General features: G+C 39.4%; 1 protein-coding gene across 2 annotated transcripts in view; it reads right to left on the bottom strand.

Moving 5' to 3' along the window:
• Positions 1-246: 246 nt before the first annotated feature.
• The window catches only part of sstr3 (somatostatin receptor 3), a 38,576-nt gene continuing 19,356 nt past the window's right edge, over positions 247-19,466 (bottom strand). Inside the window, exon 2 of one of the 2 annotated variants that reach the window (XM_040042880.1) lies at positions 247-1,932. In XM_040042880.1, coding sequence (XP_039898814.1) covers positions 444-1,895 — 1,452 coding nt within the window. In that variant the 5' untranslated portion in view covers positions 1,896-1,932 and the 3' untranslated portion in view covers positions 247-443. The remainder of the gene's footprint in view (positions 1,933-19,466) is intronic. The other variant, XM_040042889.1, reaches the window with a different exon arrangement.

Raw genomic sequence — 19,466 nt, 5'->3', positions numbered from 1 at the left:
AAAACACAAAGTGTGATCCCGGCAGAAAAATGAAACTAACAGACAAACTAGGATTTCTAGGAGCTGGAGCTGCAGGCATTTGGTTTTATAATAGTTGCAGTAACAACACCCATGTCATCAACCTAGATGGCGACTGAAGCTTAAATACAGCCAAACCTGAGCAAATGATTTTCACATTATGGAATATAACAGCTTAAAAGAGCAGAAAAAATGGTGATCAAACCAATTAAAGGCACATATTTGTACATACAGGCATGCATATAAACAAAATTTACATTATAAACATGCTTTTTAATGTGTACACTGATGAAAAAATGTTAAGACCCACCCAAGTGTTCATTAATGGGTTGTTATGGGTTGTTTTTTTTTTGGCTTAGAAGCAGGCCACCCTGTATTATACTCACTCCACATCGGTCCCATAAACTTAAAGTTCATGTTTTACACTAGAGGTAACTTATCTCCAATGATGCGCTTGGTTCCAAGTTTTCCTCTGGTAGCGTTTTAGTGCTCCCACCCTTGGTTCCGTTGAGAAGCAGTGGGACAGTCAGGGTGGCCCCGTTGGCGTCTTTCCCTTTCGCATCCCCCATGTTATCCCGCCTATCTGGGGAGGCTAGCTCTGTGACTCCAGGCGTCGCGCCTTTCTCTAAGAATAACGGCTGCGAGCTCTGCAGCTGGTAGCTGCTGTTTCCATTCTGGGCAATTCTGTATATCTCAGTCATTTCTGAAACCACCTCTTCATCATCATCCTCTTCATCCCTGATTGCTCGTCTCAGGCTCTCTCTGGGCATGAGCGCCCTCCTGCCCTCGTCCTGCTGCTGGTGCTCCAGGGGCTCGTGGTTCTCCACCTTCCTCGTGGAGCGGCAGAGGGCTTTCCGGAAACCCCGCTTGAAGTTGTCTGACAGGAAGCCGTAGACGATAGGGTTGGCGCAGCTGTTAGCATAACCGAGCACTACGACAAAGTAGTAAAGGCCCTGGTACTCTGGTGGCAGGGCCACCAATAAGTTGATGATGTTGAGGGCATAGAAAGGTAACCAGCAGAAAACAAACACAGCAACAACAATCACAACCATGCGTGTCACTTTCCGCTCCGACTTTCTCCGCTTGGTCGAGGTGGCGTGGACTTTCTTCCCCGAGCTGCGGATCTTGAAGACGATGAGCAGGTAGCAGAGGCAGATGATGAGAAGAGGGCAGAAGAATCCAACGGTGGAGGTGTAAATGATGAAAGCAGCCCTCCAGATGTTAGCCGGCTGGGGCCAGGCGATGTTACAGGTGCCTCCTGCTTTCTGGATGTTAGCAAAGATGACCACTGGCAGAACAACAAGGAATGACAGTGCCCACACGGTGCCATTCACCACTTTGGCCACCTGAGGGCGCCGCCACTTAGAAGACCGAATGGGGTGGACCACGGCGAGGTAGCGATCGATGCTCATTACGGTCAGGCAGAAGATGCTGGTGAACTGGTTGATGGAGTCGACAGTCATGACCAGTCGGCACATGAAGGAGCCGAAGGGCCATGACTGGAGCGTGTTCTGCACCGCCAGGAAAGGCAGGCCGAGCATGAAGAGTTCGTCGGCGATGGCCAGGTTGAGAATATAGATGTTTGTCACGGACTCTATCTTTGAGTAGTGCAGAACAATGTGAATCACTAAAGTGTTGCCGCCCAGGCCGATGATGCAAACAATTATGTAAATGAGTGGGATGAGGACCCCTGCTACGCTGGGACCCGAGAAGGCATCAGGGGCGGTGGAGTTGGTGGAGTTGAACAGCGTGTCGTTCAGATCGCTGTCGTTGAACATGAGCGGAAACAGTGGGAGACCCGGCGAGGGGCTCGCAAAGCTGCCGTTCTCCCACGTCTCAGCCGTCATCTCCAGGCCGGAATACGACGCGTCACCCATGTTGCTTTGTGATCTCAGCTCCCACCCATCTGTTCTGCTGAAGCAAAGAAAAATAAAATAAAGTCACTGAACTTCATAGCTGACATTTTTCAAGTTTATTTCAGAAAGCAATGAAAAGAAATGGAAAAACTGTTTTTCAAGGACATGACAAAGGGTAACAGTACTTTTACTTTAATATTAAAGCTCTTCAGACTCAGATTAAGAAGTCATCAATAATAAGAAATATTAACCTGAACATATATATTTACTATGATGTACTATGATGTACAATTTGTAACTTTGTATAAATTTACTGGGTCATTTTAAGAAATTTCATCAACAATGTTGCTCTAATTGGATCTTTTTTTCAATTTTTTAAAACACAAAACAGTATGCTTGTTAATAGATAAGTGTAACACTAAAGAATTTACTATTTGATTGAAAATGATGCTCACAAGGTATCCCAAGCTATTTATTATTTGTGTGTACTGAATATCATTTTTAATATTTTATATATATATATAATATTATTTTTTCTAACTATAAGCTTGGTCTGATTTTTTAAAATACTGCTATAGTTGTACTTTCAGCACCTTCCTTATTTTATGAAGCCGAGGTTCTGAGGTTGGACTTAGAGGCATAAACCTTCAGATGCCCATCTCATCCTGGTTTAAAACTGGGGATTCTTTGCATGTAAAACACACATTAACCACATGAAGACAGTATTTGTTTTTCTTGGTATAACTCCTATATTTCTGTTCTGTCACCAAATAGTTTGTTGCCATTCAGGCCACTAAACATTATTTTTTGCTATTTGCAGGTTTAATAACCTAAAGCCAGCCTTTCACTTAATGACTTTTCGATTTCACAGATGCAATAAAATCCATCCAGTCTTCCAATAAACTCATTGGGGTTTCCATTGTTGTAAAAACAATGGAAACAATTGATTGCTTGATGCTCATGGGACCCGACTCCAGCAGAGCTGTTTAAACCCATCTTTTTCTTGTCCTAGTCCTACTACCAACCCCGCCCACCCACCTTTTAAAGCCAAAGTTCAACACGTTTTACCCCTCGGCCATAAAAGGTGGGTGGGCGGGGTTGGTAGTGCGGACACCCAAGTTTGCGAATAACTCGGGAACGAGGTGTTGTAGGATTTTGAAATTCATACCATAGGTGCAGCTACTAAACATCTTGGACGACTTTGAATCTCAGTGACCTTGAACTCAAGGTCAAGATAAGAAGTCAAGCTTTCAGAAAATCACCTTGGGTTTTCAAACTTAAATGTCCACCTACTAGGAGGCTGACTAGGAGGAGACAAAAGGTCTCCCAATTTAGTTGTCCAATACATTTAAATAGTAGTTATGTTGTAATTTTGCTAATGAGAAATAAAACATATTTAGGAAACATCTATCTGGAATTATAAAACTTGTGGTAAGATGAAGTGTCTGTATTCTGAGCACAGATTATTAGATATAGTATTACAATGCATTTGTAAATTAAGAGTTGGGGTATTTTATAAAATCAAGCTTTGCAAGTCACTTTTTCACTCCCAAAAAGTGTTGTTAGCCATAATAAGCTAGGCTGTTACATGAAGAGTTAGCAGAGATGTTTCTCAGAGGGTGAGCTGCAAAAAGGAAAGGCTGTAGATAAAATAACGAAAATGGGATAGAAATGGATATGAGATAATGACTCACACAGCAAATAGATAAAGATGCTTGTTTGCAGCATGGTTTCACCATGCCATCTATATTTGGTTCTTTTGATAAAGCAGGTAAATTAAACACAGGATATTCTCACACGTGGAGAAAGCAGATAATTGAGATTTCATTAGCAACCCAGCAGCACTCTAGTTAATGTGAACTGGGAACACGCATGGAGGAGAGTCGACTGGAAGACGTAGGGGGGGTGAGACTGTGTCATGCTGACCAAACACTGAAGGGAAATAACAGCTGCTACGCTCACCCACACAATCTCTTTCATTTTTAAATGAAGCATGTGAGAAAGAATGAGTATCTGGCATGCTAGAGAAGGTCGTGTTGCTCTGCTTATTGGTCACTGCTGTCCAAACTGAAATGACATATTGTCAAAAATGTTGTACAAGTTGTAGACTGAGAAGACTTTATCTGTTAACAGTTGAAGCATTCTGTTGTTTTCAGTGACCTGAAACTAGGATAGCTGTACTGAGGTCCAAAAGCAAGAAAAGGTCTGTTGTCCTAAAGAGTTTAACACTACAATTTCAATAGTAAACATAAACATCGCCCCCTGGTGGCAAATAAATACAGCAATTTAAGGTACATCCGCACTGGTGTCACTTTTCAGCTACATCCATTTTTTATATACAGTTTATGGTACATTGTGATGGACCGAGTTGAAAAAGCAGGAGTCACAGGAATTATTAGAAAACTAGGGTTTCCATTTATTTAACCCCCCAAAAATTATATTTACAAAAGTAATAAATGTTGAGCTCATAAAAGAGGTCAAAGAAACAAAACTCAACAAACCAAATGACTGCCCAAACAAACATAACTGACCTAAACATGAAATGACACACAAGGGTACATACAATGCCTGATCAGACCACTATGACACACGAGGGGTAACTAAACAAAACACAATTGTAAACAACAAACAATGCAGTAGATTCTGGTTTGTTAATAAACTAAACACCAAAGAAGGAAATCAAAACTATTAAACCCTAAACTCAAATACTGAATTAAGTACAAATACTTTGTTTTTAATTAAAGAAAATACACATTCTCCCCTTCAGTAGGAAGTGGTGGTGTGGTCCAATTATCCCTCTTTGTATTTAATGGTTTCAAACCCTGTCTACCACCTTTTGTCTGGCAACTCCCAGGGATCATGGCAGGTAAAGAGTAAAAGAAACAAAGGTTAGTCAAAAATAAAAGTAATGAACTGGTATGAATACCTAAGTAAACTAGATGTACGTGCTTACAAATAGAACAAATGTATCCAAACCAATTAATAAAGTTATTGGAAACTAAAGTGTGTTATTGTGTTCAAATGAAGAAATGAAAATATACAAGTTACCGACTTTAGAGTGTGGCTATGGGTTTGGCCATCACATACATGGTATGGTGAATAATAACGGCTTTAACTTGAAAACAAATGACAGCCTTAATGTTACGCCTGAACTTCAGATCACAGGATTTTTAAACATTAAGGCTTTCTAAAAACCTGCAGAAACCCTGATCAGAGAAATTAGAGCTCGCTCACAGCAAAAACTAACACAACATCTGTATTTAGTAATAACTTTTGTTTTAAGCTGTAACAAACCAACAAACAGAAGGCTTAAGAATCTTTTTCGTCTTCTAAAATAATTGATAAGTGGGAATAACAAATACAGAAGAGCCTGTGAAAAACAACCTTACTGAGCTTCAAAAGTTTCGAGGGTCTCTACACTCATGCTCTGTTCTGCAGTACTTAACATCAACTGCACGATGCCAGTTCTCGATTGAACTGCATTTAGTGGCCAATCATAACCGGAATCTCCATATGCCTCCATTCTAGCTCAAGATAACAAAAAAGAAAGCAGCTCGTCATCTCATTCGTTAATTTGAATGAAGGGAAGAATTTATAAGATCGTTTTTACCAGCTCCAGCCTTTGCCTGTCATTGACAGAAACAGAACTTTATTGGTTTTTTACTATTAGAATTATAACTACAAAAATAAAAGCAATTTAAGTTTAATAAGTTTTAATGAAAGCCATTTTTTTCCCAAAATAACCACACAGAAACTATTTTTGTGTGTTGAATGACTTTTTTTAGCCCACTTCCACTTAGGGTTAGTTGCCTTGAAACAGCACTAAACATGCCAGAAAGTGTGTCTACTGGAGTGTGCAGACTGGAATTTGGTCATGTTGTATCCACAGTCTATGTGTAAAATAGACACATCATTATTCTGGATGATTTCCTGGCCTGGCTTGCTGTTTCCTGAATTAAATAACTTTTGTCCAAAACATGAGCTATTTTTAAACCATTGAAACATCCATCCATTCTCTTCCACTTCTCCTTGTAAGGCTCAATGTTGGGGGCGGGGGCTGGAACCCAGCTGTCTTAGGGCGAGAGGCAGGGTACACCCTGGACAGGGCACCAGTCTGTTACAGGGCTAATGACGATCGTGGCTCAAGAGTTGGCAGTTCGTCTTGTAATCGGAAGGTGTGTGAATGTGAGAGTGAATGAATAGTGGAATTGTAAAGCGCTTTGAGGGTCTCGAAAAGCGCTATATATATGCAATCCATTCATTATAATACATAGAGAAAGACAACCATTCACACCTATGTGAATTTAGAGTTACCAATTAACCTAACCCCACTAAGTGCATGTCTTCGGAATGTGGGAGGAACCCACGCACACACGGAGAGAACACGCAAACTCCACAGAATCGAACTCAGGACTTTCTTGCTGTGAGGCAACAGTGCTAACCATCGTGCAACTGAGCTGGCCCACCATTTAAACAAATATATCTGTAACATTTTTTAACACAATGTTGTAGACTAATGGAGATGATGTAGCTCACCTACAAAGACTTTAAGTTAACTCTTTAATAAGTACACAGCAGTACAGCCTATTCAGTGTATTCAGTGTCATACTGTGTCAGAATAAAAGGATGAATTTTACAGAAAGCCTTCTCGAAATCGCTTTGTTCTTCTTCTTTTTTTTTTTTTTTAACTTACAGAACATCTAATGTGTGAACAGCAGAGCCCTGAGCTCATCCAAGAGTTCATCTAACAAACTGACTGAAAGCTTATTGTTGTGCCAAGGCGGCAGCTGCAGACTCAATAAAAAAGGATTTCAGTCTCTTTAGTTTAATTTAAGACACGTGAGGAAAAATGCAAAGTGCAAAACACGAAAACAAAAGCAGCCAATCTACTGTTTACCTCTTTACGAGGCCGAGTAGTTTCTTGGTTTTGTCACATTAATCATTTTTCAATATCTCCAGTTCCTCGTGATTACGCACATTTCACATTACATTCCCCAAATTTGGGCACCATGGAAACAGGGGGGAGACAAAGCCCAGAGATCAGGGTCGTAAATCAAACTGAACCAAATAAAAGAAGGATGAGTTTTTTTGTCTTCTCGCGGTGAAGTGTTTGAAAGAGAGGAAGAAAGAGTACACACCGTTTTTCTTTTGCAAGGAACAAGGACAAATTACAAATACCAGCAAATTGGGTCTGGTATGTTGTACTGCTGATAAAAGCCTGTGCACATGGTGGTTTTGTACTGCCCTGAACTCATATCGCTCTTCAATTAAATAACAGAGAAACTGTAAAAAACAAACAACAAACAAATACAATTATGTCCTCTGGTTATGTTTAAATGTGTCCCTGTCGTCTCGTTAGCTGTCAACATGTTTACCAAATCAGCTGCAGTCATTAGATTATCATTATCCAATGAGAAAGATACACAGTTTTAATATTGCTAAACTGGTTTGGATTTGCATGTATGTCCATAACGTGTTGATAGCAAATGTCTTTCTAGAAAGAGTAACACTTCATAATAACAGTCCCTCAGCAAGAAAACATAATGGTGTATTTTTAGGTATAAGGAAAAGAATATTCAATCACTCAGTGTTGGGTGAAAAAACATGTAATCACCTGTAATTTGCATTTCTAAAACAAAGATATGCACAAACCTAAATATGAAACAACAGTCTGAGTGTTTGCAGACCTTAATGAGCTGTTGCACCTGGCTGATTGAAAGGAAGCATCGCAGCAAGAGATCTTTCAGTTGAAACAATGGGAGGAATTATACAACTCTATCACACACAAGTGTGGGAAAAGACGCTGGTTTCTCAGTCAGCTGTGTCTAATGAAAATTTGGAGCTAGTACAAGCAAAAAAAGGATAGTTATGACCGGAAACATTCAGGCAGACGGACACTATGAAAATTTTAAAGCAGTATGTCTTCAATAGAAACGTAAAAAATACAAAATGAGGAAATTAGCAAAAGTATAAGACAATGCATGTAAAAAAAATGATTAAAAAGCTCCCTGAATAAGACGAGATTCACACGCAGAAACCTACGGAGCCCCTCTTTCAATTAAATTTTATTTATATTGCACCAAATCACAACAAAAGTCGCCTCAAGGTGAAATAGATAACGTGTGCACATCATATTGATACAATTCCTGGACAGCTGCTAAGAGACATAAGCATAAGAGTAGGCTAAACCTATACACCAGAGACAGAGACAGTATGATTGAGTTTTATTTTATGTTGGGAATGAGCTACAAATGCATTTTGAAAAGCCTGGCAATGCAAGGAACCATTATTATGGAGACACATTTAAACAGGATATTGAGAGCCCAGTTGCTTTACAGACGTAAGTACGACCTGGACGCCGGGATAGATTTTATTGTCAATCAACTGCAAGGGCCTGGGAAGGATCACGGTTATCGCTCAAGTGTTTCGTGCCCACAAATTAGCATTTTGTGCGCACGTTATAGCTATTTCGTGCCCTTGAAATAGTATTTCGTGGGCACAAAATGGGTATAACGTGCCCACGAAGTAGTATTTTGTGGCCACAATGTATTTATCTTTTGGACCATCAGAGGGGCTCTGCAGAAACCAGCTTTAACACCTTCCATTCTGCAAATCTGAGCTGTCCACTGCTATTTGAGAAAGACTTCATCAAGTGCCATGCCTCAAACATTTCAGGCCATTATAGAAACCAGAGACGTTTTTCTCAGCTTGATCCAGCTGTTACGACTTTATCACTTTCTCACATCATTATGTTGTTGTTTTTTTTTGTTTATGGGCATTTCCATAAATTTTAAATGGTAAATTCAGTCTTTGGCTCAAAATACAGAAGATCCATATAAATTCAATGCAGAAATTCCTTCATTTTAAAATGTTACATTATACTGTATATATTTTTTATACCTTTTTAAATTTCTTCATTTTTAAATGATTAGACTGGCAAATAGCAATATTAGGCTATTATGAGACAACAGCTAACTATAAGTGTATTACAAATACAAATTTACTTTACATATACATTAGGTGACTTTATAGTTAGACATTTTTCGTTCTTAGGCTTAGGATGTTCAACCATCCCACCCTTTCTAAATGAGAATGAATACTGTGTAGTGCCTCAATAAATATCATATCAGGCTCGGATGGCACTGGTGTAGATGTGAACCTGGGGACTGTAGTTAGAGTTTCATTGTTTTATTCATTCACTGAAGGAGAGGAGGACTCGACCGCGGGACAAAAGAAGGCAGAGTAAAAAACAAAAACAAGAAAATCTAAATCATTAATGAAAAGGCTGAGGTCGTACGCAGGAGGTCAGTGAGCGAAGCAGGCAACTTCAACAAGGAGCTGGCAAAGGGCAAAAGAAACCCTGGAAAAGGTCGTACACAAAGTAAACTAGAAGAACACGAAGCAAAGAGCAAACCTGAGCAAACACACAGAAAGCTTCACTATAGGAAGCAACATGAAGATAGCAACTGACAACAACAACATGGAATAGTGAAGTATGTTTAATAACTGGACTGGGGTGAGATAACCTGAAGACCTAAAAACATAAAATCACAGAATACTTGTTTACCTTCAGCTGCTGTTCGTTTTTTTAATATGACGAGTTACAAATCTCACTGCTAAGATATGAATCATGGGACAAATGCTAAAGGACATTGTGCGTATTTCTGAGTCACCAGAAGCTTTGACTAAAGAACAGATTTCACAACCATCATTTGAATAGACAGTAAAAAAAAAAAAAAAAATATATATATATATATATATATATATATATATATAGCGTTTAATCAATTTATAATTAACAGGGACAATTGGCCTGCTTTTTAAATTACACCAACTAAACACTGATGACTGCTGCTTTTCGTGAGTCTGTTAGATGTGAAAAAAATCACGTAAACTGCATCACAACAGGATGCTGTGAAAGAGCTGTAATTGTTTGTGTGATCACTGCTGTGGTTAGACACATCCCAGTCATCACCGTGGCATTTCTCCAGGATTTCCATACTTAACTTTGTCGTGATCGCTTTCATTCCTGCTGAGCGTGATATGGTGTTAGGTCGGGGATCCAGTTACGCACCACAAAAACCCATCTCAGCAGCATCAAACCTGCAGCGTTCAATTAAAATTCTGCCTTTCAGTGTTTAGAAAACACTCCTTCATCTTGGAGGTCTGCTTTGTGTTTCTTCAGTGACATGTACATGTGGTTCACTGCTACAGTTAGAGGATCTGGTCTTACGCTCTCAACTATAAGCACACAATCACGAACGTTAGGGTGCGTGAATGGCTCATAACGTCAACACACTTCACGCCACTCCACAGACTGCAGAGACGAAAATTTATTTTAGTACACAACCCAGCTAGATAATGTGACTCAGCTGTGGTGGACCTACGCAGAGCCTATGCGCACCTTCACAGGCCGCCATCTACATCTACGTCATCTACATGTCACAGCTGTTTACCGTCATGTGCTTAAGCTGATGTCAGTTTTTCAGAGAAGAGCAGAATTCTACAAAGTGTTAAAAACAATTAAAGTGCTTCAATACAGCCAAGGTCTTTGCTTCCTACGCTGCTTATTCTATCTTTAATGTGTTTAATGTGTGTCATCTATGATAGACTCCACTGAAGCAAATCTGCATGGTTGCATACCCAGAATCCTTCACTCTACATAGCCAAACAGTATGCAAACAGAGACAAATGAAGTACCGCGAATCCTGCACAAAGTGGAGATTTTCTTACATGATGCTCACTTCATCCCCATTTCTACGCATATTTCTACCATTTTTGTGTTCTTGCACATGATTTTTCATCTGTCTTCTCTCACGTGTACTTTTCTGTGTCTGTGTACACAACATTCATGACGTCCAGTTTTAAACGGCAGAAAAAAAGGCCACATCTGTAAGTTGGAGGAGTTGGTGGAGGAGCAAATTACTTATCACACCAGAGACACCATGATGGATTTTTACTCTCAATTTCAATTATTCATCTGTTATTATTACTATCTGTTATCATTTAAACTACAGGGTTAGGTTGAAGATAATATCATATTTTGCAGCAGCTGTTACCGTTTTTTTTAAAGCTTTGGCTTCTTGGTTGCCATGGTGACACATCTCCAGTTTTGTCACAATACATGCTGAAGGTGCACTAATTACTGAAATAAACTGAATACAGTCGTGCTTTTTGTTTTGTGCCGGTGTATACAATTATAGATCGGTTTTTTGTGGTAATTCCACACTTTGCTGTGCCACCGGCTGAGGCTGCAGCTATAACCAACAACCAACAGATTTTAAGGTTTTCCACTTGTCATAGGGAAGTGCCTTTCTTCCATTTCTTCCCCTCATTAAGATGCTCCTAAGCCTCTTAAAGTCCTCTCCACTCCTAACAGTTTTTCACCCGAGGAGCTCTTCTAAGGGCTCAATGCTCTGTGAAGATCATTCTTTTTCATGATATGTCTCAACTCTAAGCCGGATTTCTCAGAAAACATCATAATGAAGGGAACACTTGAACACTTATCAATTTTCTTAGAATTTTCTTTTATCACTAGAAACACTTCATAGTACTGAGAAGCTTTGTAAATAAGTGCTCTTTAATTAAATATAGTATAAAGTATATAAAGTGCTAAGTGTCCTGATGTTATCACCATGTAACTGTTCTTCTTATCAGCTTTGACACCAAAAATAATGGCATGCATGGGGGCAGGTTTGGTATGAGCACTAGAGGGGACACATGGAGTGACGGGTCGTCTCAAAAAACTTTAGAAATGCTGCATCACTTTCAGATTCATATTCCCAGAGTTTCTGATTATTTACTCTGCTGAATTTACACAAATGGATAACTTCCGTCCTGATTTGTCTTTGACTGGTTATTTATTTAGAAAAAGAAACAAAAAGAGTTAATAAAAAGTAACCCGGTATATGTCTAACTGTCAGGCCAGTTTTGTGTCTTTAAATGAGCCATCCCTCTATCCATTTTTACTTGTACCGTCCCTTCTTTAATTTGACTTTGGCACATATGGTACAGTGCCAAAGTCTTAAGCCTCCCCTCATCCCTTTATACTTTACAACCAAAATAAGAAATAGGTGGAGGTTTTTTTTTAAAACAATGTTCAAACATGTTATATGAGACCAAAATAATTCTAACGAGCCAGAAAGTCTGTTTGATATGACCACCTTTACTCTCCCACACAGCCTGATAAATTGAGTTTAGGACAAAATTCAGAAAATACTAGAATTTCATCATTTCATCAAAACTCAAGCACAAACTTCTTGGACTGCAAACTGGCCACACAGCAAGCCCTATTAGTTTTCAGATAATGTCATTAAAAATGCTCCAGCCAGAAGAAACGCAACAAACACAGCGCACAGTTCAGCGGAGGTGAAGCGGAGTCTGGCCGCTACTGTCTGGCCGGGCTTGTTTGTTTCCACTGCCTTTGATTTTGGACTTTTACTTCTGCCTCCTGTTCGTCTGGATTCGGCTCCGCTCCTCCTCTGTGACTGTTGTGGCATTTTAGTGCCGCCATTCGCCTCGCTCCTACCAACACCACAACTGTCTGTTTTTTTACCTAGAAAGATACTCCAGGAATAGAAGTTATATACATTTGAAAACTAATCTGAATTCATTTAAACTCGCAAAGAGAAGCAGTTCAATCTATGATAAGTTGTTATTTTTAATCGATTTTTCTAAATCTGGCAGTATGGGAGTGTCAGGGATCTGACTGCAGTTGAACAATATATATCAAATATATAAAACAATTCATTTACTTTTTGATTTTTCTGTGTCACCAAAATGGGTATTACTCTCTAAAAAAATTAATAAATTAGTGCCATTTAAACCATTAGCTCTATTCAAAAGCCACAAGGAACAAAGAGCCTTTTATTTTGCAGCACTTATGTTGTCCTGAGGAACAAAGGCATAAAGAAGAGTGCACGTGACCTCATTTGCACTTAGATAGGAAAGTGATCACATATCACAAAAAAGTTTAAATAGATCCAAGAAGAATTCAAAAGAGAGAATTATAATTGGTTTCTTCAAAGCACCTCAGCAGGAGATTTAGGATGCTGCCAGAATTGGCACCCTGATCGTGTAGAAGGAGCACAGAGGCGTTTTAACGGTAATGTGATCCCTGGTTGAACTGTAGGGGTGAGGATTTTTCTGTCACTCAAGAAGTCTTCAGACTTTGCAGTAGTCCTAAAACTTTTTTCCATGCTAAATAAATAAATCAGAAATTAAAAGCTCAGTCTGTGTCAGACTGTCAAATCATTCCGAGGTCATAATCAGCTCAAATCAGCCTTCAACAACCCTGATATATTTTTGAAAGTGGAGCTCTGCTGGGTTTTCATCCATTATTTAATTTGTTTTTCTCTTAATCTGGCCCACATACTCATAGAGCATCATATGAATGTTGATCCAGAGCCATCACTGCAGAGCACGAGCGAAAAAACGTCCGAAGGAAAATGAGGTCATAGCGGATGAAAAGAAGGTTTGGTGTCCCACGAGGAACCAAAAGTTAATGTGAAATTATTATTTTAATGGACCTTAGTGGGACTTGTATTTTCCATCAAAATAAGTTGGCAGAAAAAAAATGCTTGTTTATATTTAGGAAAAGATGACAGTTTGTTGTCTTAGTTTCAGTGAAAGTTCAGGATTTAACTAATATCAAAATATTTGTTTTATTCTGTCTTCACACAAAATAGATAATGCATAGATGGTGCATTGCAATGTGAGGTCCAAGTTCCCCAAAAAGCTGGCAGACCTAGGGACATCTGCACAGATCCCCTCACAATCAGACAAACTTTATATAACTCGGGCCCAAGAGGACCCTACAGGACTCTCAGGTGCAAAGTACAATCGACACCATAACTGTGATCATCACAGAAGTGGAAAACAACAACTTTGTCTTTTCACTGATTAATTTTTTAACCTGATTCTTCATTTACCCATTTTCTTCCACTTATCCAATTCACAAGAGAGCAGGAGCCTGCTATAGACTGAGAAGGCGGGGACACAGATCACCAGTTTATTGCAAGGCTCAAACAGAGAGAAAACAACCATTCATATTCACGTCTATGGCCAATTTAGAACCCGCAATTAACCTAAACCCACTAACTGCATGTCTGTGGAAGAAAGCCACATAACTACTGTTACAAGCAGAAGTTCAGATAATTCAGGGCACCAAATACTGGCCTCGTATCTAGTTCTGTTAATGGCTTGTCTGTTAACTGCATTTTATTTGTAATATTCCATTCAGTCTCATTAATCTAATCAATGAGAACGTTTTCAATTCTGTGACCCAAACATCAGTTTTTGCTTTCTTTAGATTATTGTTCACCAGCTTTCTACTGTCACTACAATTCTTCACCTTTCACATAGCAAAAGAAAAATACTTGGAAAAAAACAGAACACCTGACTAAAATGAAATATGATCTATATTTAAGCCGTTTGATGTCAGCAGCCTTTGACTAGATGATGGTTAGAGATGTATCAGGGACTCATCTCTTGTGATCATTGGTGACACATTTATTTCTTCTTTATTTTTGGTTGTCTCACTGAGTCATTCCGGACAGATTTACAGATTTATTTATCCAATACAGTGGCGGAAACAAGGCTACAATTTGCAGATGTCTCCTAAATGCATCACAAAAGATGCTGTCCTGAAAAGATGACAGGTTTGAGCATAGACTGACTGAACGTGAGTGTGTCTGATTGGGCGAAATGGCTGATTGTGGGGTGAAACTTTCTCAAGAACCGCTCATCAAAACGACTAAAAAATCGAATAAAAAAATCTGTCCAGCAATCTTTGATTGATTTTTAGACCATCTCTGATGAAATCTCTAAATGTCGGGGGAAATCTCAACTCCCCCGTGAGAGGGGGGAGTTGAGTAGAGACTTGATTTTAGGGTTAAATTTAAAATTAAGTTTATATCTCCTTGAGGACACTACGGAGAAATGCCTATTAGATTTTTTAAAAGTCTCCATGGAGTCATCCTGAAAGTATAGTTACCTTTTTTCTATATCTCAAAAACAAAAAATGTACAGGGCAGGCTCATTGTGGCCACCATTTATACTATGACATTTCACCCAGATATGAATCCATGCAGTTTTACACCTGCACTTACATAACTGTAATAAATGCAGACTTCAGGAGTTTCTGCATCAAAAAGGTCTGCACACGCTCTGATGGTTCAAGCTAACACACTGTTTTAGTGTTACATTTTACATGTAATGGTATTAAAGGTAACCGACCCCTTTAATATGTCTTGAGCAGTCTTAAAATCACCCCAGTGTGTGTTTATTCAAACATTCTTTGAACAAGTGGCTTTTGTTGCAGAAGTGCCTTTGTGTGGCTGAACAAACCTGCAGCTATCAGAGCTGCTGGAGGTGAAAGCTGCCTTATCTCAGACATGAAGGTGCGACTGCTATTTGTGGTTTCATGGAAGTGAGTGGCACACAACGTACAATTACTGTGAATGGGAAGAAGTTGTTTTTATTGTGAGCTGTGGTTTTGTTGGAAAATCATTCAGGCAATGGAGTGGTTCACTGTTTAAACAAAGCCTTTGAGTTTTGTTTTGTTTTTTTTAGAACATGTGAAGTCTATGAAATACTTTCTCACAATCGAGATATCGACCGAAGAAACAGTGTAGCATTTGTGGTGCCATTTTTTTGGAAACCTGGAATGTTAATGTACCGGCCTTTGTGTGACTGTAGGGTCTGTACCTTACAATATAAAGTGTCATGAGGCAATTATTGTTGTGATTTCAAGTCAATTTACATAAATAAAACTGAATTGAAACGAACTGTCTCTAAAGCCCTTTGGGTCAGCTTCTGTTGTGTAAGATGCAAAAAAAGCTTCATTTTTCATAGAGTACGTGTGAGGTACATTTTTTCATTTCCCAAAAGATTATTTATTTCAGCTGATCAGATTTATTTGTGGTCTACACACTGAACACTGAGGATAGAAACGAGGTATTAACCCTATCACATTATTATTGAGTCGATACCAAAACCAGCGTTGGTATCGATCTTATCGGTAGTTTTGGGTCGATCTGCCGACCTCTGGCAGATGGTTTTAATAATCCACAGAGGAACTTAAGCGTTTTTGCTTTAACCACCATGTGAGATCATAAGCTGGTATTTTCTTTAAGCCAAAGTCAGATAAAACTGATTGATATTAACAAAGACATAAATTATCTGGTGTGAATTCGTTTATCTTATGCCATTGTCGTGGTTGTAGAGTTGTTTTTTAGTTGGTTCCCAGTTTGTTTCACTTTTACTTTTAGTGGTGAAGTTTCTTTTATTTCTTTTATTTCTTGTTTTTGTATTTTTACTTTCCTCGCTGTTTCCATCTCCATCTTTCCTCCGTCTTGTCTTAGTGCTTGTACCTTCATGTTCATTTCTTTCTGCATTGCATTGATTGTTTTCACTTGTGTGTAATTACTTTCACGTCTGTCCCACTTCTGTTTGCTCCTGCTGTGTGTCATTCCCCACTGAGCCCCCCACACTACTGCAGAGATGTTTCGTTAGATAGAATTTACAGAAGTTCCTTAAATGCATCACATGCAGGAAGTCATATAGTTACAGCTGAAAAGAGAGGCTTGCTGAGAGTGTGGGTGTGATTGTGGGTTGCAGCCTTCTCAGGAACCGCTCATCCAAACAACATGAGTGACTGTTTCTGTTTGACTCTGTGAGTACTTTGACTTTCAGACCACCAGAGAGACACAATATATATCAAAGTAAGAACTTTCTGTCCTTCTCTTACTTTCTCACACCCTTCAAATGCCTCTTTTATGGTTAAATTCAAAAATAGCTTTTAGTTAGGGGATGGTTTAGTTACTTTTGTACCTGGGGAAGGTTAAACGTGAGAATGCATTTAGAGTTTTTCTCACAACAGAAAAATAATTCTCAATACTTAATTTGGTTCTGAAATCAGTAATGCATTTCCCCACCCACATTAGCTTTTCTCATTGTTTCTGTGCACACTGCTGTGATTTTTACACATACTTCACTACTATAGATATTTGCTAATCTGTTGATACACTTCTGATCTGAATCTCACAACTCAACAAACCATTTGTACTTTTGTCAGTCAGACTTCTGGATCTCTCACGCTCCTGAATACCATCCACCATCGCATTAGTGTTTTCAGTCAAATGACTTCAAGCATTTTTCAAATATGCATGAAAGACCAAGGCCAGTAACACACTGTCAGTGGTAGCCGTGAAACCGCTCTTCAGTTGAAAGCAGATATAAACACATTCTCAGGAGAGGTTTAGTTGAAAAACATAGAAAGACACACACTTGTGTCAAGGTGTTGTGGGACTGCTAAGTACACATAAGCGTATACTATACATACACTCATCAACCACTTTATTAGGCACGCCTTGCAACTACCAGGTCAGACCCCCTCTTCACCATATTGACGTGTTAGCATCACACAGTTTTTTTCTTCCCCATTCAGGTTTGAATTTCAGGACATTGCCTTCACCATGTCCACATGCCTAAATGCTTTGTTGCTGACAGGTGATTGGCTGATCAGATATTTGCAGTTGAAAAGGCGTAACTAATAGAGTTGCTGCTAAATATGTGTAGCGTGACTTCACTGGACTGTCAGCAGCTATGTGGCGCAGCACTGGATTCACTCCAATCCACGAGACTGCAAATGCCAACTCTAGAGTAAATCAAATGAATTGTTCTCGAGATAGGTGCTGATTAAAGCCAGATTAGCCACCGGCTGGCCTGTGTGGTCAGCTGCTTCTCAATCTCTCAATCCCAGTCACAGAAATCATTTCAGACTGTTCAAACAACCAGCCACGGTGAAATGCACAGCACTGAAAACGACTAACTGAGCTGATATTTGAAACAGGCTGTATGGTTGTAGCTGACTAACTCTAATGTCAGAGCATCATAATGGATAACAGATGACAGTATAATTAGTAACAGTACAAAATAACAGATGAACAACTCAAAGCTGACACTGCATGGACATCCGTGTGTTGACCACATTTTTCACGCCTATACAAAAGCCATTAAAACCAGAAAAGCGCAGGTCAATTATTAGTAAATCACTTCTGCCATCTCCAGATAGATGCTGGAGGTACATAAGCACACTGTCTTTGCCTTCTGCTGCTGCTACAGACTGATGCTGCCATCTCGTCACTGTTGTTTTTTTAAAGAACGTGACAGTTTTGGCAGCTCGGCCTTCTCTTTCCATCTGCCCCTGTCAGTTTTCTGCTCTTAAACTTGTTTTCTGTGCTTGTATTCCTAACCATCTTTCTTCTCTGTGGAGTTTGCAGTTGTGGGTATGTCCACAATAATCGTAAACCTAGAATTTCACACAGCCCATTACTGAATGTCGTGCTCATTCATTCATCATTAAGACTTCATTTAAAAATGCTGCAGTTGTGGAGGTATGAGTCAGGATACTCAGGGATCAAAGTGAGATTTTCCAGGTGGGGACAACCTCCAACAGATTGCTTGTGAACAGACGTGATCAGCTGACCTGTGCTGTTGCAGACTCAGTGTAAAGCAATAACCTTGCTTTACACTGATTTACTCAGTAGTATTCTGTAATATATATTCTGTAATATATATGCGGTTTGCAAGCTATCATAATGTTCTTCCAACTGCTTTTCTGAATGAAGCAAATTTATTTATCTAGTGGTTTTCAAGACACAAATGTACCCACAAGGTACTTCACATCAAATAAAAACCTTAAAAGGCAAATAATAATAAGTTACCTGAATGCCAGTTTAAAGTCAACTGAGCTCATTGATCACAGACTGGAGGCCAGACAGCTCCAAAGAGTGGGAACTATGATTGCAAAGGCTCTGTCACCTTTAGTTATTAGTCTAGATTTAGGGAAGGATCACAAGGCCGATCAGAAGTCTTTGGAGTCGTGCTGGTGACACATGACTGCAAAAGTCTGCAGCTGTTGGCTCTGTTCTACAGTGTGTCTTCGTCCTGTCTTCCTCCGATCACCCCAACCGGTCGCGACAGATGGCCGCTCCTGCCTGAGCCCGGTTCTACTGGAACTCTTTTCCTGTTAAAAGGAAGTTTTTCCTTTTTATACAGTTCCAACAATTTTGTAAGATTAAATATTCCGATCTTCCGGAAATGTACCTTCCAGAAAATGAAATCAAAGCGTCCACACATCCTGAACAAATCTACTCTCTGAAGTAAATAAATCTACAAATGAGGATGTTACATATGAGTTTAAGATCTGTCTTGCTGAGCAGTCCTTACTTTTGAAAAAAATCGAATTTTCCTTACATCTTTCTCTGAGAGTGAAGTTATCAAACTTTTTTCCACCTAACTCACTTCAGCTAGCAAGACTGTCAGTTCAAACGAAGTAACTTGCTTGCTCCCCGCAGAGCTAGCTAGATGCTTAAGTACTGGGGTCGCAACTTCACTGATCCAACAATGTGAGACAGGGATGAGAATGAAAAAAGGATGAGTGCAGCATGAAGGCAGGGTGGCATTACTTTCTGGTTTTTTAAGAGCGCTCCGCAGCATCTCCTGGGAGGAACGCCAGGCTGCAGCACATTTATTATTTGGTGAATGAATGACATCAAACATGGGGTACCATGGAGCCGATAGCTCAGC

Source organism: Simochromis diagramma, unplaced genomic scaffold, assembly GCF_900408965.1.
Source record: "Simochromis diagramma unplaced genomic scaffold, fSimDia1.1 OVJJ01000321.1, whole genome shotgun sequence".
NCBI lineage: Eukaryota > Metazoa > Chordata > Actinopteri > Cichliformes > Cichlidae > Simochromis > Simochromis diagramma.
Note: the sequence above shows the minus strand (reverse complement) of the source record. Positions and strands in the feature narration are given on the sequence as shown.